This window comes from Leopardus geoffroyi, chromosome A3 (genome assembly GCF_018350155.1).
Source record: "Leopardus geoffroyi isolate Oge1 chromosome A3, O.geoffroyi_Oge1_pat1.0, whole genome shotgun sequence".
Taxonomy (NCBI): domain Eukaryota; kingdom Metazoa; phylum Chordata; class Mammalia; order Carnivora; family Felidae; genus Leopardus; species Leopardus geoffroyi.
Genome location: NC_059336.1, coordinates 67,924,624 through 67,949,262, shown reverse-complemented (window position 1 = coordinate 67,949,262; position 24,639 = coordinate 67,924,624). Strand labels below are relative to the sequence as shown.

At 34.7% G+C, this 24,639-nt stretch overlaps 2 protein-coding genes across 7 annotated transcripts in view; one reads left to right on the top strand and one right to left on the bottom strand.

The window, feature by feature from the left end:
* LHCGR (luteinizing hormone/choriogonadotropin receptor) overlaps positions 1-24,639 on the top strand; it is a 117,774-nt gene that overhangs the window by 52,065 nt on the left and 41,070 nt on the right. For 2 of the 5 annotated variants that reach the window (XM_045445989.1, XM_045445988.1), the window contains one exon: positions 1,546-3,365. The exons of 1 other annotated variant lie outside the window; for it this stretch is intronic. In XM_045445989.1, coding sequence (XP_045301945.1) covers positions 1,546-2,698 — 1,153 coding nt within the window. In that variant the 3' untranslated portion in view covers positions 2,699-3,365. Of the gene's footprint in view, positions 1-1,545; positions 3,366-4,799; positions 5,370-8,482; positions 8,536-24,639 lie in introns of those variants that run through there. 2 more of the 5 variants (XM_045445992.1, XM_045445994.1) reach the window with 2 other exon arrangements.
* GTF2A1L (general transcription factor IIA subunit 1 like) overlaps positions 11,223-24,639 on the bottom strand; it is a 40,468-nt gene continuing 27,051 nt past the window's right edge. For both annotated transcript variants that reach the window (XM_045445995.1, XM_045445996.1), the window contains 3 exons: positions 19,133-19,393; positions 18,334-18,423; positions 11,223-11,489 (listed from right to left, as the gene is read on the bottom strand). In XM_045445995.1, the coding sequence (XP_045301951.1) occupies positions 11,382-11,489; positions 18,334-18,423; positions 19,133-19,393 (459 nt within the window). In that variant the 3' untranslated portion in view covers positions 11,223-11,381. The remainder of the gene's footprint in view (positions 11,490-18,333; positions 18,424-19,132; positions 19,394-24,639) is intronic.

Sequence of the window (24,639 nt, the reverse complement as noted above, 5' to 3'; positions counted from 1 at the left end):
CTCCCTAACTTTTAGTGAGCACTTAATATGTGCCAAGTATTATTCTAAACATTCTGTAGGTAGTAATATAGTTAATCCTTAGCACAGCCTTCCTGAGGGAAGTATGATTAGTATCTCTATTTGGCAAATGAAGACCTTGTGGCACAGAGATGGTAAGTAAACCTCCCACCCAGGTTTACACAGCCTGTAAAGTCAGTCTTGCTCTAGAGCCCAGGTTTCGAATTGTGCAGCACTATTGCCTCTTGTAAATGAGGCTGGAGGACGAGGCATAACCCAAATCATTCGAGGTTATCACAAGGAGTCTGGATTTTATCCCACAGACTACAAGAACCTAGCAAAAGTTTGAATTAATAGATCTGTACTTAAGAAGGGTCATTCTATGGGGCGCCTGGGTGGCTCAGTCAAGTTAAGCATCCAACTTCAGCTCAGGTCATGATCCTATGGTCTGTGAGTTCGAGCCCTGCATCCGGCTCTGTGCTGACAGTTCAGAGCCTGGAGCCTGCTTTGGATTCTGTGTCTCCCTCTCTCTCTACCTCCCCTCCACTTGCACTCTTTCCCTCAAAAATAAACATTAAAAAAAAAGTAAAGAAAAGCCATCGTAGGAGGAAGGTACACATGGAGCAAGAGAGGGCCAAAATTAGAGGAAAGATGCTGGGGGGAAACTAATGTAATTGTCCTACAAGAGAGGATGAAAATCTTAACATAATTATTAGCAGTGGGTTTGGGAGGAAGAGGTTAGCAGAGTTGGGATTGTTCCTTCACTAGAGTTGGAACCCCTCTTCAAACTACTCTCTGAATTTGACTCATACCCCTAAGGAGTATCTATTTTCACCATTTCTCCCTATTGTCCATATCTGTATTTGGGTTCAGCTCCTGGGTTTCTGATTGTCCATCCTTGGTTTCCACTTCTTACCTGGGCTATTTGATTAGCCAGGGACCAATGTTCAAGCTAGTCTACCCACAGCTGATAATTTTCGTCAGTGTGAGCCCTTCAGTCCCATTAGTGTTCTACCAAAGACACATGGCTTGACAGCAGTTTGGCAACTAAATGAGATAAATACCTAGGAAAATGCCAAGAAAGGTTTCTTGTAGACATAGCAAGCATATACTGTGTCTCTAAATTTGTTTTCCAAAGAAAACTCATCCGTTGTAAACAGCTTCATAAGTCTGTGCATCAACAGGAGATTCATATACACATATATACATATACATATATATATTCATATACATATATATACATATACATATATATATACATATACATATATATATGTATATATATATGTATATTGCTTTTCATTCCCTAAAGAAATTCTTATTTCCATTCAGAATTCTAAGATAATTTAACAAATTGTTTAATAATTTAACAAATAAACATTATTTGTTAATAATTTCACAAACCTAAGACTGAGGCTGTTGTGGCTTTGTTCCCTTTCGTTTCATAGGCTTAAAAAAAAAAAAACACTAAGGATGACTCATTTTTTTAAATACAAAGAATCATAGAAAATCTCAAGTTTACATTGAGACAAAATATTCTTCTTACAGTTATTCTGCCATCTTTGCTGAGAGTGAACTGAGTGCCTGGGATTATGACTATGGTTTCTGCTCACCCAAGACACTCCGATGTGCTCCCGAACCAGATGCTTTTAATCCCTGTGAAGATATTATGGGCTATGACTTCCTTAGGGTTCTGATTTGGCTTATTAATATCCTAGCCATCATGGGAAATGTGACTGTCCTCTTTGTTCTCCTGACTAGTCGTTATAAACTGACAGTGCCCCGTTTTCTCATGTGCAATCTCGCCTTTGCAGACTTTTGCATGGGGCTCTATCTGCTGCTCATTGCCTCAGTTGATTCCCAAACCAAAGGACAATATTATAACCATGCCATAGATTGGCAGACAGGGAATGGGTGTAGAGCAGCTGGCTTTTTCACTGTATTTTCAAGTGAGCTTTCTGTCTACACACTCACAGTTATCACACTAGAAAGATGGCACACTATAACCTATGCTATTCAGCTGGACCAAAAGCTGCGTTTAAGACATGCCATTCCTATTATGCTTGCAGGATGGCTCTTTTCTACTCTAGTTGCCATGTTGCCCCTTGTGGGTGTCAGCAATTATATGAAGGTCAGCATTTGCCTTCCCATGGATGTGGAAACCACTCTCTCACAAGTCTACATATTAACCATCCTGATACTCAATGTGGTGGCCTTCATCATCATTTGTGCTTGCTACATTAAAATTTATTTTGCAGTTCAAAATCCAGAGCTGATGGCTACCAACAAAGATAAAAAAATTGCTAAGAAAATGGCGGTCCTCATCTTCACTGATTTCACCTGCATGGCACCTATCTCTTTTTTTGCCATCTCAGCTGCCTTCAAAGTGCCCCTTATCACAGTAACCAATTCTAAAGTTTTACTGGTTCTTTTTTATCCTGTCAATTCTTGCGCCAATCCATTTCTGTATGCGATTTTCACAAAGGCATTCCAAAGGGATTTCTTTCTGTTGCTGAGCAAATTTGGCTGCTGTAAACATCGGGCTGAACTTTATAGAAGGAAGGATTTTTTGGCTTATACCTCTAACTGCAAAAATGGCTTCACTGGATCAAATAAGCCTTCTCAGTCCACCCTGAAGTTGTCTACATTGCACTGTCAATATACAGCTATCCCAGAAAAGACTTGCTATAAAGAATGTTAACTGTTTTATCAGTAACCACATTATTGAGTAGTACTTAAACATGTAAAAAATAATCTGTACCAGTAATTTTAACATAAACAGTTGGTGTTAGGAAACTATTTATTCTCAAGCACATTGAGCAAAAACAAGATATCTACCTAGCTCAAAGTGTTGTCCGTGACCATTGCCAATCTAAAAACTACTTGTCATTGGTACATGATGACACAAAATACAAAAACTGAAAGTGTGTAGAAACATTTCTAGCAATTTTGACAGAGTAATTTAATGTCTGTTGAATCTAGTGCTTTTGAATGAGGTGGTATTTTACATATCTTTGCTTCTTTCTCATTTCACCTTTGTAGTAATTTTTACTGCAATTTATTAGTCCATTACAGATTTGAAATTTAAAATAACTGGTTCTTTCCCTCAGATAGTTTGAAAAACACACTGCAGAGATGCACTGTCCAATCTGGTAGCCACTAGCCATATGCAGCTAAATTAAAGTTAAAATGTAATTTCTCCCATAGAACTTCTAGAAGAAACTATAGGCTGTAATTTCTTTGACATCGGCCTTAGCAATACTTTTCTAGATAGTATCCTCGGGCAAGGAGAGCAAAAGTAAAAATATATGCAAATGATATATCTGATAAGGCATCAATATCCAAATATATATATATAAAGAAGTCAACATCAAAAAAATCAAATAATCTGATTTTAAAATGGGCAGAGAACCTGAATACACATTTTTCCAAAGAAGATAAAACAGATGGCCAACAGACACATGAATAAATGTTCAACATCACGAATCATAAGGGAAATGCAAATTAAAACCACAGTGGGATACCACCTTACACATGTGAGAATGGCTACATTCAAAAAGACAAGACATAACAAGTGTTGGCAAGGATGTGGAGAAAAGGGAAACCTTGTCCACTGTTGGTAGGAAGGTAAATTGGTGCAACCACTATGTAAAACGGTATGGGGGGCTCCTCAAAAAATTCAAAATAGAAATCCCATCCAACCCAATAATTCAACTTCTACGTATTTATCCAAAAAAAAAAAACACACACACACACACACACACACTAATTTGAAAAGATATATGACGCCTTTGTTTATTGAAGCATTATTTACAATAACCAAGCTATAGAACCAACCCAAGCATCCACAGACAGATGAATGGATAAAAAAGATTTGGAAAATACACACACACAGTGAAATACTACTCAACCGTAAAAAAGAATGAAGTTTTGTCATCCATGAATGGATGGACCTAGACATGGACCAAAAAGGTACTATGCTAAGTGAAATGAGTCAGACAGAGAAAAGAAATACTATATGACTTCACTTACGTGTGGACTCTAAAAATCAAAACAAACTGAAGAAACTTCCTCATAAATACAAAGAACAAATTGGTTGTTGCCAGAGGGGAGAAGGGTGGCAAAATAAGCAAAATAGGTAAAGAGGATAAAATGGTACATATTTCCAGTTATAAAATAAATAGGTCACAGCCATAGAAAAGTACAGCATAGAGAATAGAGTCAATAATATTGTAATAACTTTGTATGATGATAGATGGTAACTACACTTACCTGGTAAGCATTTTATAATTTATATAACTGTGAAATCACTATGATTTACACCTGAAACTAATATAATGTTATAGGGTCAACTTTACTTCAATTAAAAATTTTTTAAAAATGTTTAAAAACTTTGTGTGATACTATAATGGTGGATACAGGTTATTATACATTTATCCAAATCCACAGAATGAATGCCAGGAGTGAACTCTTATGTAAATTATGGACTCTGATGAGTCAAAAGAGGTTCACCAATTGTAGGGTATGTGCCACCCTTGTAGAGGATATTGGTGAGGGGAGAGGCCATGTGTTGTGTGGCAGGGGGAGTGGGTGTATGGGAAATCTATATACCTTCCACCCAATCTTGCTGTGAACCTAAAACTACTCTAAAAAATAAATTTTACTACAATTAAAATTTTTGAAAGCAAAAAAATTAGAAATTAAAAAATAAAATAAGTTGCACACATCAGTACTCATCAGCCTATCTATACACTTCAGCATGGTTATCACTAACCAAGGCTCAATATTTATTTACATTTTAGGTGAGACTCACACATACTAAAATGGACAAATACCAAGCATACCACTTAGTTTTGAGAAGAGCATACATCCATGTGATCCCAAACCTCTATGAAGACATAGAACACTATCACCTTCAGAAAGTTTCCTCATGCCCCTTCTTTGTTAATCCCTCACTCCCACCACCACCCCAGTGGTAACAATGGTTCTGATTTTTTCCCCATAGATTAGTTTTGCCTGTTCTAGAACTTCATATAAATGGAATCATACAGTATATACTCCTGTGTAAGACTTCTCTGACTCAACACAATGTTTCTGCTATTCATCCAGACTGTTGTTTGAATTAATAGTTTTCTTTTCATTGTTGAATAGTCCATTCCATTTCATTGCCAAGTTATATGAATATAACACTGTTTTCCACTCTTCCACTGATGGATATCTGGGTTATTTCCAGTTTTTAGCTCTCCTTTGACATTTTATTATATAAATGTATAGTCATAACTAGACTATGTATTTAATCTACCTTCAACCTTTATGTCATTGTGCAAAGTGATCCAAATAGATAAAAGATTTCATAAAATTTACAAAGTATCTCTTCTCTGTATGTTTTTCACATTTCTGACTTTTCTACTATATAACTAGTTACCTCTCTTTACTCTTTACATTTACAGATGCAATCCTCTCTGGTAAGCTAGTGTTCTAGAATTTGTCTCAGTGATATGAGAGAATACTAATTAGTTGTGTGCTACATACATACACAATAAACTTTTTGATTAATTCATAAATCCCAGAACCAAAAGAACTAAGTAAGCAAAAAAGAAGAAGGTAAAACAAAAAAATAAAATATATCCTTGTGGAGAAACTACTTAAATTATGTCTTCTTAAATACTCTTTGAGCCAAGGTACTTGGACACATACTCTGAAAATAACTTTTATGGCCTTTTCCACAAATATTTTTATTCTCTACATTATAATTTAAGTTACAGCATAGACCTACAGTTTACTATCTCCCTCATCCTCTTATTATTCTCTACATTATAATTTAAGTTACAACATAGACCTACAGTTTACTATCTCCCTCATCCTCTTATCTTTTCACTCACTAAGACCCGCCAGCTGTTCCTTTCAATTGTCTTCCACATCAATTCTTTATTTTGCATTCTTGCTGTCACACAGACACTTCAGGCCATTCGCCCTTACCTCAGAAGTGCTATCAAATCTCCTTCATTTTTGTTCGTATCCTATCTTTGCCATGTCCATACTCTCATATCCACCACTGATTAATCTTCCTAAAATCCTATTTCATCCTATTATTTACATGCCAAAGTCCTGAGCAGCTCATCAGTATGTATAAATTTAAGTTTTAGCTCCTATCCTAACATTCAAAGAGCTCCAGAACTCATTCTCAAAAACCTGCTCACTTGATCTGCTGCTCTTCTTCTGCAGGCAACACATTGTCCTACTTGCCTTTCCTTAGCTGTGCCCCATGCTTCTGCATTCTGGCACCCATACCACTAGGACCATCTGGAATACCCTCTTCCTTACCTGCCCTCCTTGGGCACCCTTTAAGACCCAGCCACAGGTTTATCTTTGCTACCAAGCTCTTCTTAATTCACCCTCTCCCTAATCCATGGAATTTAAGACACCTCCTTTACCTGAAATAAAGCAGGGCGTAAACAATAAATAAGTGACCCAAAGTGATGTCTCTCTTTGGACTTCTTTTGCACTTGTCGTCCCTCTCACTCATTTTTTATTCTACACAGCTGGGTGTTACTACCTTTACACATCTATCTCTTATTTCACCTATCTTATAAATTTCTTTAGTGATACACTCATCTCTTTCACTTGTTTCTCCCACTATATCTATCCTAGAATCTTACACATATTAGGTGATTAATCATTTTTTTCAGCTGATTCACTTTTACAACCAAAAAATAAAACAAATCCTTATGAAGAAGCATTTCCCTTATGAGATGGTCTTATAGAAAACATTTGTATTCTTAATCTGTGTAATCCTTCATACATAAATTATAAAAATATCAGATGCTCCAGAAATTTTTTTCTATCTTGTTGGGGGGGTTTTATACCATGCTAGAGATAATCATTGGCAGATTGCCAAATGACTAAGAAGCATTATTTAATCAAGAATAACTCATCTAAATTTACAGCATATTTTTAAAAGTTACTTTGTCCTCCATTCCTAACATTTGCTGTAAAGGGCCTGGTTTTAGTTTCCTCAGAAATGTATTAAGTCCAGGGGCACCTAGGTGGCTCAGTCAGTTGGGCAACTGACTTCGGCTCAGGACATGATCTCGTGGTTCGTGAGTTTGAGCCCCGCATTGGGCTCTGTGTGGACAGCTCAGAGCCTGGAGCCTGCTTTGGATTCTCTGTCTCCCTCTCTCTCTGCCCCTCCCCCACTCACACTCTGTCTCTCTCTCTCAAAAATAAATATTTTTAAAAAGTTTTTAAAAATGTATTAAGTCCACATGTAAATTAAGAATCTTTATGTCACAAAGATTTCAATAAATGTGTTCCTAACTGGAAATAATCTCTTCTTCAAAATGTCCAATATTTTATTAATATTGAGTTTCTTCCTAAGAGTTATTACCATAGCCTTCCTATTTATAATTTAGCTTTCTAGTTATAAATCACAAAGTTCCCACATGGCATATTAGAGTATATTTACATGAAAACAGCATAATATTAACCTAATAACAGGAGTCAAAAGAAAATCCCCACTAAATTCCCCAGCTCACTACTCCAATTAAATGTTGCTATTCATTCTAAAGTTATGTATTTTCCTACACAACTAAAATTACTGAAACTGAGTGCTTCGACCAGAACTGTAACCTCTTTGCCCTGTGGAGTGTGAGCTGTGCAGATGATTATGTGCACAAATTATAGCACATTGAGTAAAATAGGTAAAGAAGGTATTCCAGGCAAGGTCAGTTGGTCAGTCCCTAAGAGACTAACTGTACAAATTCAGCAAGATCTTCTTAGCCTGCAGGGAAAGGTGGAAAGTATGTAAGAAAGCACTGTAGGATGTGAGCATGAGAAAAAGTTTGAAATCGGAATTAGGAAACATGATACTTTCACAAATTTCATTTAACACAGAAAACTGTAACCTCTATAATAGAGATACTTTCTCCACTTATAAAAGAGTACAGGATCGGGGCGCCTGGGTGGCGCAGTCGGTTAAGCGTCCGACTTCAGCCAGGTCACGATCTCGCGGTCCGTGAGTTCGAGCCCCGTGTCGGGCTCTGGGCTGATGGCTCAGAGCCTGGAGCCTGTTTCCGATTCTGTGTCTCCCTCTCTCTCTGACCCTCCCCCGTTCATGCTCTGTCTCTCTCTGTCCCAAAAATAAATAAACGTTGAAAAAAAAAAATTTATAAAAAAAAAATAAAAAAAATAAAAAAAAAAAAAAAAAGAGTACAGGATGACATTTGCCAAGGTACTGTATTTACAAGAACTTAGAACCTACCTTAAGGAATTTTGTTATAATATACAACAAGAAATGCTCAAGCTTGGACATAATGAGTAAAAGTACTAACTACCATATCAAAGCCAAACCTCAGATAAATACCACCTGTAGGATTTATAGAATAATTTTTTCTTTAAAATGTACTAAATAGGATTTGTCTTGCTCTATTTAGCATATGAATTGACAATATTTAACAGGGTTTTTTTTGTTTATTTATTTTTTTAGATTTATTTATTTTTGATAGAGACAGAGCACAAGCGGGGGAAGGGCAGAGAGAGAAGGAGACACAGAATCCGAAGCAGGCTCCAGGCTCTGAGCTGTCCACACAGAGCCTGACGCAGGGCTTGAACTCAAACCTGAACCGAAGTCGGATGCTTAACCCACTGAGCCACACAGGTGCCCCATTTTTTGTTTGTTTTTTTAAGAGAGAGAGAGAACACGTGTGAGGTCAGGGAGGGGTAGAGAGAAAGGCAGACAGAGGATCAGAAGCAGGCTCTGCACTGACAGTAGAGAGTCCGGTGCAGGGCTTGAACTCACAAACCACGAAATCATGACATGAGCCTAAGTCGGATGCTTAACCAACTGAGCCACCCGGGCACCCTGTAATATTTTTTTTAACTATGACTCATGACTCATCAGTACGTAGTGAAATCAATTTAGTGGGTCAAGACCATCAATTTTTAATGCAATAGAACAGAATCAAACAGAAAATATAGGCCATTACATGCTAAAGATAAGAATAATTTTCTGAAACTTTAATTTGCATTATGTGTGTCTATATCCATGCAAACATATACTGGTTAATTTCTTAGTGTAGATCCTGGCTAAAAAAGAAATGAAAATCACTGATTTAGACAACTTCTCAAGAAGTAGGATTTTTTTCCTAGGATTATTTAAGACTAATAAAAGGGCACCAGGTCCAAAATAGAGAATCTCTTAGCAGCCACCACTAAAACTATCATCATTTATATTAGTATGCCAAGATTGTTAGCTTTGTTTTGTTTTGTGGTAAGCTTACTTTTAAATTGATTTTTTGTATTTTAAAGGATCAGGGGCCTGAGGGCATGCAGAGACACAAATGGGGCAAGTTTGACTTTTTTCTCTAATGATAAAAAATAAAGAGGACCACATAAATAAATAAAGAGGATCAATATAATAATAGTATTTGTGATACACCATTTTTAAAAAATTGCTGAGGCAAAGTGAGATTTTAAAATCCACAGTGGAAAAGAGGAAGGAAATTTTAAAAACACCTGTTATTGCCTCTCCCAAACACTTAAACCAACACATTAAACCCCAATTCCCAAGTGAATGGACCTGTCAATAAATTCCACCCTTAATTTGCAATAAAGTTTGTCTAGGACAAGTACAGAATGATTGGATGATGCTGGGAGGAAGAAAGCAAGAAGAACACTAGAAAGTATACTCTTCAGTCCTGGATGGGTACATTTCAGGAATACACACAACAAATGAGTTCCCTCTTTTTGCCTTCCATGTAGAAGAGACAGACATTTCATGGTAGACAACATTCATAAAGAACCCATAGCTCCCAAAGTTCTCAAGAACCAGACAAGGATCTGGGATAGCAGTGGTCATAGGGAAAGGGATAATCACTCTGAGGATGAAGAGGGCATAGCTGGCAAATCTGGTTAGAAGTGCAACACTAGTACTAACTGAATCCTCCTGCAGCTGCCAACTTTAGGCCAAAGACAGCACCCCACAAATGTTGTTCAAGAACCAGAAGAGATGAATGCAGATTTTGAAAAGATCTACCAGTAGCTGAGTCCCTTGGGTAGGACAGGACAAGTACTGGAATAAATTAAACTCTTCAAGTGGGATTGCCTCTGAAAAAGAAATGAGGAATTCGCCCTGTGACCACCCAAACCCAAGTATCTAATCCTTGGGGAGGTCTCAGAGACCATTACCTACTCATTTCACTACCGGTTTTTGTATGAGAGTTACGATCCTGGAGAACACCAATTAGGGCCAAAACTAGGATCTTAGAGACCATGTATACTCTACCTGTTAAGAGAAGCAGAATGATGGGGAAATGTTCCTTTGAGGAATTTGAATCTACTAAGGAAAAGAATATTACCGAACAGCTTACTAAGATATCAGTTTGCTTTGTTTTTACTGCTGCAGGAAAATGAGATCTACCGTGCATTGCATTTTCTCTCCCTGATTTTAAGATAGTTATTCAGGTCTTTCTGTGTCAAATGAGATTGCCTGACCAAAACAGAAGGTTCCTGAAGAATGCATCTCTTCTTGACTTTTACTTTGGAAAACCTAAACTGAATGAGGGGATTCCCTGGGAGAGCAAAGGAAGAGAGATAGTGTCTTTCAGGGGGAAAAAGAATGCAAAGCGGTCTTCCACTGTTACGAAAAAGAGGAAAAAAAAAAAAAACAGGGATAGAGAAAAACCCACCATGACTAAGAAGACACAAGTCTGAAGTTTCAAGAAGTAGAATGGGAACTAACCACTTCCTCACAACTCTCAGGGAGATAGCAACATATGATGAAGAATGGCCTAGCCACATGATAAGCCTAGAGAGACAGATCCTTAACTCCAGGGATCCTGGCCTCAGCAAAGATTTCCATGTTCAAGTATAATATAAGCTCAACAGAGACATCTGCTTCCAAGGGACCATTTGGGCTTATACAATCAATACATCACTAGTGATGAGTGTAGGCCAAAGACCTAGAGAAGCTTCTTGACTATCCCTCTACTTACAAGATTCTCCAGGATCTGTTGTAACATGGTTTAGGGACAAATGGTAGGACACTAGCCCCAATCTAATAACTGATGCTAACTTTACCATGAAGGAGAATTGGAATATGATTTGAATTTTACTTTAACATTAAAGAAATGTGATATTTCTTCATGCTCCATCATGTCTGATTCATCTATGATTCATAATGGCACAGATAATGAAGGCTTTAAAAAAAGGAAAGAAATATAAAATTGTATATTTGTATCTCCATCTGAATTATAATTTTATTAAATTCCATACAGTGAACTAAAAATTTGAGCAGCTCTGAACTGGACTATATTTAAAATAAAAATAAGTTTGACAATACATAATATAGTCCTACTGATGTTTATGATGTATAGAGCTCATAAGTTTTACCACTCTGCATCACCAATGGCTTTTGCAAATACATAGTCTCTCCCTCCAAAACACATAACACCATCTTTCAAATAGAATTTCCATTTGTTCTTGCTTCGATGAATCTGGAGGGAGAAAAATAGTCTAAATTAATTAATTTTACAAATTAAAGGATAATTTACAATACTTTGCACATAACATGGGATTGTTCTGACCCTAAATGGGAGTTCTTTAAAAATAAAACCTCCTCGGTAGGTGATGGGCATTGAAGAGGGCATCTTCTGGGATGAGCACTGGGTGCTGTATGGAAACTAATTTGACAATAAATTTCATATAATAAAAAAAAATAAATAAAACCACCTCAAGATAGTATTGATTCATTCAGCAAATATTTGGATTCCTATGTGTCTGTCAGACATTGTTTTAGGCACCACAGATATATCAGTTTAAAAAACAAAAACATGTATAGTCATAAAAATTCATATTTTTTACATATTACTTTGTAAAAACTGGAAAAATTCCTACCTTTGAGTAGTGTACATTTTAGTAAGTATGGGGGAAACAGAAACCTAATAGATACCTAAATTATGAAGAATATTAAAAGACACTAAGTGCTATGAAAAATAGAGCAGGAAAAGGAAGACCGCAAATACAGAGGTGGGTTACAATTGCAAGTAAGACATTAGGGTGGGCCTGACTTCTGAGCTAACATTTGAGCAAAGACTTAAAGAAGGTAAAGGTTAAAGCCAAGAAGATATTGACTAGAGAGAATTCCAGGCAAAGGGAACAGAAGCACAAAAGCCCTGAGGAGGGAGATACCTGGACTGATCAAGAAGAGCAAAGAGTTCAGTATGTCTACAAAGGAATAAATAGAGGATGTAGTTAATATTATCAGGAATGAAAAAAAGAGGACTTTCATTCTGAATGAGAAGTTCACAGTAAAGCGCTGAGCAAGACCAGAAGATACAGCTTATAATCTATTAGATTCCACTGGCAGTTCCTTGGATCTAATAAATCAGTCTATTTACGGACAAAATAGAAACTAGAAAATCCTACTACCTCAAGAGGTAAGAAACCATAAAATCATTGTTACCTCTGGGTAAACCACAAGTGACCATTTAAAAACCTTATAAATGTAGGATCTGAAATCAAAGGTAAAAATTAAACCCACTTATTTACTGCAAATAGTCAAATCAAAGAAGAAAAGTCTGTGACCAGTATTCAGCTTTATTTTGTGAAACATAAGAAAATATAAATGCTAAACTCCTATTTGTGTGGGGAAAGAAATCCTATTAATGGCAAATCTCTTCTCTGAGTTTGACTCCCAAATTTACACTAGAACATATCTTTAAAAGTCCCTGGGAACACAACAGTGACACAGAATCCTGAACTCAGCACAGGTAATAAATAGTATCTGCCCAGAATCAGGAGAACAGTAGCAGCAGCAACAGCTCATTCTAGTAACTTAATTCTAGAAATAGTGCATAAATAGTTTATTTATTCTAGAAATGCAACAATGGTTCAATATTTGGAATTTATTAACATAACACCTGTACTACTAGACCTAAGGAGATAAATCATATAATAAACTCCAATGACGCTGACATTTATTTAGAAATGCAACAATGGTTCAATATTTGGAATTTATTAATATAACACCTATATTACTAGACCTAAGGAGATAAATCATATAATAAACTCCAATGATGCTGACAAAGTATTTGATAAATTAATGCATTTTAGATTTTTTTAACTCAATAAGAATCAAATATTGCATCCTACACACGCGCGCGCGCGCGCGCACACACACACACACACACACCTCCACCTCAGCATAAAACTGTCTTCATGGTTAGTGGGGAACCCTAAAAGTAATCCCACTAAAATCCCACAGACAAAGATCATCCGAGTTTTTACTCCAGAGGTCCTACCTAATACAATTAGGTAAGAGGAAAGAAAGTACAACTGACACTAGCCAATGCAAGTAGACAAGAAGAAAGAAGCAGAAATATAAAAATTGGAAAAGATAAAAAAGACTTGCAGATGCAATGATTGCATGTCTGAAAAACCTTAAATGACCAATTAAAAATTACTAAATAAGAATTCACTATTCATACAAAATTAATACACATTAACTCATAGCCTTCATGCATACAAGCACTGGTCAGAAGATACAAAGAAAGAGCCTTTTTACCATAACAACAAAAGAGATAAAATAGCTAAGAATAAATTTTTAAAATACTGATCTACACCATTCAACACTCTCTCCTCTTTGAAATATTCTCCTCACTTGGCTTCATGAAGAAGTACTAACTTTACCAGATATTACAAATCTTAATAATTAAATCAAGGTAGTATAAGCCAATGGACAAACCAATGAGACAAAATGGAAAATCAAGTAGTAGACCCAAATATAGAGAAATTTAGTAGATGATAAAGGAATCATTTTCTTATTCGTGTGGACAAAATAGACTTTTCAGTAATTAGGAAAACTGAATAGCCACCTGGAAAAAAATGTCAGAATCATACGTTACATTATACTCCAAGATAAACACGAAATCAAACAACTTATATTTTGAAAAAGAAACCAAAGAAATACTAGAAGAAAACATAAGTGAATCCATTTAAAATTTTAAGAAAGAACTTTGTATTATGACTCAAAATCAGAAGCCATAAAAATTAAGGTTGACAAATATAACATCTGTATCAAAGAAAGAAAAAGCACTGAAAGCAAACATCTGAGGAAAAGCATTTCTGCATATACCAAGAGCCAATCTTCCCCAAAACAATACAGAGCTATTAGAAATCAATAAATAGACCAATAATCCAATTGTTTTAAAAAAATAGATAAATGTTATGAACAAGCAGTTCACATAAAAAATATGAATGGCCCCTAAAAACATGAGAAGTTAAAATTTTCACCAAGACATCATTTTTACTTTTTATAACAGCAAAGATCCAAATATTTTATTACACTCTATCGGCAAAGCTGTAAGAAAAGCAGCACTCTCAAATATTGTAATGGGAATATATAGTCTAGGAGATAGAATATAGTCTAGGAGATAGAAGATAGTCTAGGAGAGCAATTTAGCAATATCTGACCAAATACACTTGCCCTTTGACCCAGTAATACCATTTCTGGGGATTTTTTTTTTTTAAGATTTTATTTTTAAGTAATCTCCACACCTAATGTGGGACTTGAATTTACAACCCCAAGACTGAGTTGCATGCTTTACTGACTGAGCCTGCCAGGTACCCCACTGGGGATTTTTTTAATAGATATAACTGCACACATAGGAGATGTATTATAGATGTGATCATTCAATAGCAAATGACTGAAAAAGAACTCAAATATTCATCAGTTGGGGATTGGTAAAATAAATTTTAATAATTCTGCAGTAGAATATTATATAATAGCTATAAAAATATTAGCACGAAGATCTCCAAGATATATTGTTGATGTCTTAAAAGACAAGGTGTAGAGTAGAGTGTTGTCTAGGCTATCTTTCAGGTTTGTATTTGAATAAAAACACCCTGTAAATATATTAAGAAACTAGTGTATCTGGTTACTTTTTTTTACCCTCAAAGAAGGGACAAGAAGCTATTGGTAGGCAGCATAAGTAGTGAAGGAGTAAGAACCAGACTTCATGGTATACCTTTTATAGTGTTTTGATTAACATATGTGTATACAGTATCTATTCAGCAAACAAAGCATATATATTTAAAGAGAAACATACTGTGTTACATACTTAGCAATTATTGTACCAGCATCTCAGAGACAAGGACAGCTATAAACTAAAGTTTGCTAAACTGTTACATGAAGATACAACATATTCAAATGGTTTTACAATGCACTATAGTGTCCTATTTATAGCATAGAACACTCTCATCTATAGTAAAAGGTTTCATTTCACCATTAATCTTCCCTATATATCATTATTACTTTAACCTTTATACTAATCTTGGTCATTCTCTAAGCCTCTGAAATAACATTACTGTATCCTTTAATTCTCACTCAGCATAGTGACCAATGACCTTCATTTAACCCTTTTTCATAGCACATCTTAATACTTTCAAAGCTTTCCCCAATTGTTAACTTATAAATTTCAAAGGTAAATTCCATATGGTAGTCAAAGCCAGATAAGATATACTAAAAACAAAAACAAAAACAGCACTTCCCGAAGTTTAATAAGCATGCAAATCACCTCAGGGTCTTGTTAAAATGCACATTCTGATCCAGTACCCTGGGATAAGACTCAAAATCCTGCATTTGGAACTCTCCCAGACAAAGTGATACTATTGGCCTTCAAAACATGCTGACTAGTAAAAGCTCTTAAAAGACTACCGAAAAGTCTTTCAATTTACTTGAGTTTGGTTATATTAAATACTACTTGAACAAGAACTGGGAAGATACTCTTTCATAAAAATCCACTGTTGGCAGTGGTCCCTGCCATCCCACTTTGACCTTATAGATACATTTTCTCTGCTAGCTATCTTCTGACTTCATCAGTCCCTTTTAAGACCAATTCAAGGGCTCCCCAGTGCCATGGTTTAAAACATTTAGTACTGTTTTTAAAATAACTCTCAGTTAGGACTCTCAAACAACTAGATTTGTTAGCACTATACACCTAATATCACTGTGTACCCCAAAAGTGGTTAAGAGGTAAAAGACAATGTAGGAGAAAACACTTTGAAAAGTACAAAGTACTACGTAATTAATTACAAGCTATTTCCCACAATGCAGTATAACAAAGGATACTATATCCATAACAGTCTAGAAAATTCTCTGTGACTCTATGGAATGCATACATAACTTAGTGCCTTAGTGTTTTCTTCATGGAAGGCAATACACTGCTTATAAGAAACAAAAATAAGTTTCAAACTAAGAAACGCTCTCTTTTATATTACCTATTTCTTCATACGCTTATGTTTACCAGCATCTAAATTGCCATTTTCTATCTATATGAAATGTTATAAAGGAGAAAACAATCTTATCTTTAGAGAAAAGGATTTATTTTTATAACAATTCAAAACACCATCCCCTATTTCTCTTGAGTATATTGGAATTGTTACCGAAAAAAAGGCAAAGATGTAAATATGCATTAGTCATCAGGGAAATGCGAATCAAAACCACAATGGGATACCACTTCGCACCAACTAGGATGGCTAGAATCAAAGAGTCAGATAACAAGCATTAGTGAGAATGTGGAGGAATCTAAACCCTCATATACTGCTGGTGGGAATGGAAAATGGTAGAGCCACTTTGGAAAACAGTCTGGTAGCCCCTCAAACTATTACCACATAACCCAGAAAATTCCAAGAGAAATAAAAATATATGTTCACACAAAAACTTCTATGTCAATGTTTAAAGCAGCATTCTTCATAATAGCCAAAAATGGCAACAATCCAAATGTCCACCAACAGATGAATGGATAAACAAAATGTGGTATATGTATTCAATGGACTAGTAGTCAGCAATAAAAAAGAATGAAGAACTGTCACATGCTATGACATGGATGAATCTTGAAACACTGTATGGAGTAAAAGCAGCCAGTCACAAAAGACCACATATTATAGGATTCTTTTCATATGAAACTCCAGAATAGGGAAATCTAAAGAGACAGAAGGTAGATTAGTGATTTCTTAGGCCAGGGGTAGGGATCAGAGGAAACAGGGAAATATGGGGGTGAGAACTAAAGGGAATAGGACTTCTTTCTGAGGTGATTAAATGTTCTAAAACTGACTATGTTAACAGCTGCACATATTCATGAATATACAAAACCACTAAATTGTACACTTTAAATATGTGAGTTGTACAGTATGTGAATTATATCTCAAAGCTGCTAAAAAAAAAAAAGATGTAAATATGCATGAATTAAAGACAAAAGCTGGCCATTCTACTACATAATCACAGAGTATTTAAGAAGAAGAAAAAGCAGTATTATATTTTAGTTGCTAAAGTTGAATTTCTTCTAAATTAATTTCTATGTTTGAAAACTGACACACCTTCAACTCTCTTTGTTGATCATTTTCTAATGTCCAACTAATCATCAAGTCCCCTTGATTCTTCCATCACCATCTCTGACTCTTCTACGTTCTACACTGCCATCCTTAGCCTGGGCTCTCGTTACTTCATTTCTGCGCTATCCCTGTTCTTACCATTTGCCTCTGCTTAATAAGCAAATATGGCCAGTTTTAAGCCCAATTATAATTTTTTCAGTAACATTCTCAGAATGCTAATGTCCACCAAATCGTTTCAATTTCTCCTACCAGGATTCTAGATTTTCCCATCTGCTGTGAACTCCGTCCCCAACCCAGCCTCATTTCCTAATACATCCAAAAGAACACTTTATTCAAAGCAGAGCTGCCTCTTCACTGTCCCTTGTACATTCTACATGCATTCATTTCTTTTATCAAGCTGTTCAACTCAATGTCTACTCTCCACACTTATCTATATCTTATAAATCATTTAAGACCTATTTCAGAGTTCCATATCACCCATGAAGGATTTGTGGAGAACTCCAACTATGAACAATTTCTTACATTTCCTAGCTACTTTTTGGACTTACTGTCTGTGCCACATATCTTAGCATTTGATTTACATGCCACTCATCTTAGCATCTGATTCATATGTCACATATTTTAGCATTTGATTTGCCTGTCACATATTTTAGCTTCTGATTTACCTACCATCTTATTGTACACCATTCTTTTATTACATATAGAAATACCCTGTTTCAATCAGAAACATCTTGTTTCAATAAGATAATTCTCAAGACAAGAACTATCACTTTTTTGCTATCTCTGAGACCACACAGCGCAGTGTTAGACACAAAATATATATAATTAATTAGCTTTTTCAAGATTAAGTGTGAACTGTAACTCATCATCTTATTTTCCATCATTTTACATAGCTTTCTACCATAAATGCAATTAATAAACCCAAAGTCTAAAAGGTGAATACAGTACCTTGTCATACTGGCAGACAATTACATTATCCGTGTCAAACAGGTCTGGCACATCCTGCTCACTAACATCATCTCCAGAATTTAAAGGGTCCTAAAGATGAAAGACGGTTACATTAAGGAATTTAATGATGCTCTGAATTTTTTAAAGACAGAGATACACATAGAAATAAAGGAACTTGGGGAGAGAATAGTATCATACTGAAAAAGTCAAATAGCCTGAGTTTGAATCCCAGCTTGGGCACATAATAAGACTGACCTTTGTCAATTTACTAAAACTCCTCATATCTCAGTTTTGTCATATGTTAAATGAGGTTGGTAATAAGGCCCATAGATAGGGTGGTGGGAATGTTAAATAACGTAAGATAGGTAAGACTTAAGTATGGTACCTGGCACATCCTTAAGGCCACCATAAATGACAGTACTACTTACATGCTTCCTAATTACCACATTCCACAAAAATTTTACTTCATCTATCAGAATCAAAGCAGACATTGCATGCTTCTAACCTGGCGGCCTTCTGTACCTCTACTCCCATCTTTTAAACTCCCACTATCTCCAGTTAAGACCAACAAATAGAGTGGCCAATTCCCAAATACTTAATACTAGTTTGAATTACAGTTTACAAGTTTAAATATTAGGGTGCAAATAAGTCTCATTTTAAAAGACTAAACACAGAGTTAACCTTAATTGCTATTCCTCTTGATTAAAGTATACTTTAATATACTTTATATTAAAGTGCAAAGTATATTAAAATACAAATGATATAATTTTAAAAATTTCATCTCAAAAGTGATCCTCACCTCTTCTACAACGTCTATTTGAGGGTCTTCATTATCACTACTATTGGCAGTTGAATCTTCATTTGATATACTGTCAGCTTCTTCTTCAAGTACCTTCAGGTCTCCTGCCTCAACAATCCCCAGAAATTCGTTCTCATCTACATCTCTTGTACTTCCTATTTCATCATTGGAAGATGTATCACCGGTTCCATCTATTTGAATTATCTCATTAATATCATCATCAGTTACCTGAATGCTTAAATCCATCTGAGAATTAGACTCCTAGAAAGAGAATGAAATGTAATAAAGTTTTTCAAGTCAAAAAGTATATAACATTGAATCACATGAAATATAAAATTAGTTAAACATTTCAAAAGTGATCTTAAAATAGATTTTTGTTCTATATTTCCTTCCTTTCCTATATATGTTCTCTAATTTTGAATTCTAGAACAATCCCAGAATGTCTATGCAACATGAGAATAATTTTTTTTAAGTTTATTTATTGATTTTGGGAGAGAAAGTGCAAGCAGGGGAGGGGCAGAGAGAAAGGGAGAATCCCAAGCTCACTAGTTTCAGGTAATAATTGCCACACACCACCTTAACTTTACACAGTACCTATTAGGTTTTAACGATTTCATTTTATTTTAAACAATAATTCGGTGGAGTAAAAAGGACAAGTGACATCATGCTCACTATATAAATTAAAAAGCATAAAGGATTGAACTAGCTGAAATAAGCTAAGCACAAAAGGACAAACACGAATCAAAATGGATAGAACTGAAAAGAAAAATGGACAAATCTAATTATAGAGAATTCAACATTCTTCTTTCCATGATCAACAGAAAAGTAGACTTAAATTTAGTAAGGATGTAAAAGACCTGAAAAATACAATCAAACAATTTAACCTAATTGACATAGAATACTCCACCCCAAAATAGCAAAATACACACTTTTAAAGAGCACACAGAATGTTCACCAAGATGGACCATATTCTAGGTTCTAAAAAACAAACCCTGAAAAAATTAAGACACACAAAGTATGTTCTGTAAGCATAAAGGAGTTAAACCAGAAATCAGTAACAGAAAGATCTGGAAAAATCCCCTGATATTTAATAATTACATTTCTAAATACCCATGGATCAAAGAGTAAGGCATGAGAGAAAGCAGCACATAATTTTAACTGAATGCAAACAAAAACATAACATTTCAGAACTTATGAAATGTAGCTAAAGCAATGCCTAGAGGGAAATTTACAGCATTACATGATCATATTAAAAAAGAATTAAGTTTCAATCAATGGCCTAAAATTCTACCCTAAGAAACTAAAAAGAGAAGACTGAATTAAGCTCTTGGCAAAAGAGAAAATAATAAAGATAAAAAGAGAAATAAATGAAATTGAGCACAGAAAAAAATTAAGTCAGACAAAGTTCATTCTTTAAAAAGATCAATAAAATTGATAACCCTCTAGCCAGACTGACAAAGAATAAAAAGGAGAGAGAGAGAAAAGAAACAAATAATACTAGGGATTAAAGGAGTGTTGCCATAGATTCTGAAGACATTAAAAGGAGAAGGAAATTGTCTTCAGCCATTTGAGCTGCTATAACAAAATACCATAGACTAGGTAGCTTATAAACAATGGCGATTTTTTTTTAAATTCCAGTTCTAGAGGCTAGAAAGCCCAAGATCAAGGCATCAGCAGATTCAGTATCTGGTGACAGCCCATTTCCTGGTTCACAGGCAGTGCCTACTCACTGTGTCCGCACATGGTAGAGAGGCTACAGAATCCTGTGGAGTCTCTTTTATATGGCAACTAGTCCCATTCATAAGGGCTCCACTTCCTAATTACCATCACCTTTCAGGGACACAAACATTCAGACTAATATAAGTCAGTTTACAAAAATTAATTGTATATCTATATAGTAGCAATAAATGAATAGAAATTGAAATTTTAAAACAGTACTAATTAAAACAGCAATAAAAAGAAACTCATCATATACAAGAGATCCTCAATAAAGTAACAAACAGATTTCTCAGCAGAAACTTTGAAGGCCAGAAGGCAGTAGGATGATATGTATTTAAAGGGCTAAAAGAAAAGACTGTCAACTGGGAATTCTATATCTGGCCAAACTGTCCTGCAAAAATCAGTGAAAAATTAAGGCATTCTAAGATAAAGGCTGAAGGAGTTTGTTACCATTAGACCTGCCTTACAAGAAATGCTAAAGGGAATCCTTTAAATTGAAATGAAAGGGAACTAGATAGTAACTCAAAGCCATACAAAAATATAAAATTTTCTGGTAAAGATAAATACATAGACAAATATAAAAACCAGTATTATAATTTTATTTATAATTCTACTTCTTATTCCCATATAAGATTTAAAAGATAAAAACGTATTTATAATTATAAATCTATATTAAGGGGAACACAATACATAAAGATATAATTTGGGATATCAATAACAAAGTGAGGGAGGGCAGAGCTAAAGAGGAACAGAGTTTTTTTATGAGATAAAAGTTGAGTTGGTATGAGTTCAAAATAGATTCTAATAACTTTAAGATGCCATAAATAATCCCCATAGTAACCACAAAGAAAATACCTATAGAGTACACACAAAAAGATATGAAAAGGGAATCAAAATTTGTCACTCCAAAATCAACTATATACAAAGGAAGACAGTAAGAAAGAAAACGTGGGGCAAAAAAGCTAAAAGACACACAGAAAACAAGCAGCAAAATGGCAAAAGCCCTTCACTATCAGTAATTACTTTAAAGGTAAATGGACCAAACACCCCAATCAAAAGACAGAAATTGGCAGAATAGATACTTACTATGTTGTCTATGAGACTCACTTTAGATCTAAGGATGCACATAGGTTGAAATTAGAAGAATGGAAAAAGATACTCTATGTAAATACTAACCAAAAGAGAACTGGGATAGTTATGCTATTATCAGACACAACAGACTTTAAGTGAAACATAATTAGGAAAAAAAAAAAAAAAAAAAAGAAAAACAGCATACAATCAAAAAAATAATTCACCAAGATGTAACAATTATATACATATCTGCACCAAACATCATAGCTCCTAAATGTATCTAACAAGCACTGACAGAATATAAGGGAAAAATAGATAGCTCTAAGATAATAGTAGGAGACTTCAATACCCCACTTTCAAAAATGAATAGAACCACCAGACAGAATATCAATAAGGAAATAAAGAACTTGAATATTATGGACATATAATGTAGACATAAGTATAGTTGGACCTAACAGACATACACACAACATGCCACCCAACAATAGCAGGATACACATTTTTCTCAACTGCACACAGAACATTCTCTAAGAAAGACCATATGTTAGGCCACAAAACAAATCTCAATATTTAAAAAGACTAAAATCATGCAAAGTATCTTTTCTGATCACAATGGAAAGAAGGAAAACCGGAAAATACACAAGATGTGGAAATTAAACAACAGACTCAAAAAGTCAGTGGTTCAAAAACAAGAAATAAACAAATAACCAATCTTGACCATATAGTTGTGGGTTCATTTCTGGGTTTTCTATTGTTTCATTCATCTGTGTGTCTGTTTTTGTAACAGTACCATACTGTCTTAATCACTACAGTTTTATAATATAGCTTGAAGTGTTGTATGTAAGTGACAAATTACTTAAGTTCTACACATAAAACTAATATTATACTATATGTTAACTTGAATTTAATTAAAAACTTGAAAAAATACAAAACAAAAAATCAGTCTTTTAAGATATAAAATATCTTAAGACAAATAAAAATGAAAATGCAACATAGCAAAATTTATGGGATGCAGCAAAAGCAGTGCTAAGAGCAAAATTTATAGCTATGAATGTTCACACTAAAAAAGAAGAAAAGTTTCAAATTAACAACCTAATTCTCCACTGGAAGGAACTAGAAAAAGAAGAACAAAGCCCAAAACTACTTTAAGGAAGGAAAAAATAATAATTAAGGCAAAGATAAATAAAGAACAGAAAAACAATAGAGAAAATCAACAAAACTAAGAGTTGGTTCTTTAAAAACAATCAACAAAATTGATAAGCTTTTTGTTACACTGATGAAGAAAAAAATAAATCCAAATAACTAAAATCAGAAATGAACAAACTTTACTACTGATTTTACCAAAATAAAAACAATTATGAGATAATACTATAAAAATATTCATGGGAGACTATTATGAACTGTATACCAAGAAATTGGATAACCAAGATGAGACAAATTCCCACAAACACACAATTTACCAAGAATGAATCATGAATAGAAAATCTGAATAGATCTGTAAGAAGATAGAATTAGTAATCAAAAATCTCTCAACAAAGAAATTCCCAGAATGAGATGGCCCCACTGGAGAATTCTACCAAACATTTAAAGAAGAATTAACACCAATCCTCAAAAATCCTAAACAAAATACTAACACAAACAGAATTCAACAGCACATTAAAAATATCATACACCATGACCAAGTGGGATTTACTCCTGTAATGCAGTGATGATTCAACATATGAAAAATCAATTAATGTAATAGAATATATTCACATAATGGGGATGGGGGAGGGGGACACACAATCACCTCAATTGATGCAGAAAAAGCATTTGACAAAATTCAACACCATTTTATGATTTAAAAAAACCACCAGGAATAGAAGGAAATTGCCTTAACATAATAAAGGCCATCTATGAGAAATCCTCAGCTAACAGCATACTCCATGGTGAAAAACTAAATGCGTTTCCTTTAAGATCAGGATCAAAACAAGGATGCCCATGCTTGCCACTTCCATTCAACAATGTACTATAAGTCCTAGGTAGGGCAATGAGGCAAGAAAAATAAATAAATAACAGGCATCAAAACTGGAAAGGAAAAAGTAATATTATCTGTTTGCAGATAATCTCATTTATGTACTACTTCATTTACGTAAAACCCTAAAGATTCCAGACACATAAATATAATAGAACTAATGAATGCATTCAGCAAAGTCACAAAAGACAAAAATCAACACACAAAAATCAGCTGCATTTGTATATGCTAACAATTAAAAACCTGAAAAAGAAATGCAGAAAACAATTCCATTTACAATACCATCAAATAGAATAAAATACTCAGGAGTAAACATAACCAAGGAGTCAAAAGACTTGGTCACTGAAAACTACAAACATTCCCGGAAGAAATTAAAGAAGCCAGAAATAAATGGGAAGATATTCTGTGTTCATGTATTTAAAAGAGTTAATATTGCTAATACCACCCAAAGCCATCTATTCATTGCAAACCCTAACAAAATCCAGATAACATCTTTTGTAGAAATAGAATATCCATATTAAAATTCCTATGGAATCTCAAGAGACCCTGAAAGAGAAGATGTAAGTTGGAGGTCTAACACATCCTGATTTTAAAACTTACTCCAAAACTATAGTAGTCAAAATAGGGTGGTGTTGGCATAAAGAAAAACAACATACTAATGGAATAGCATAAAGAGCCCAGAAACAAATTCTCACATATATGG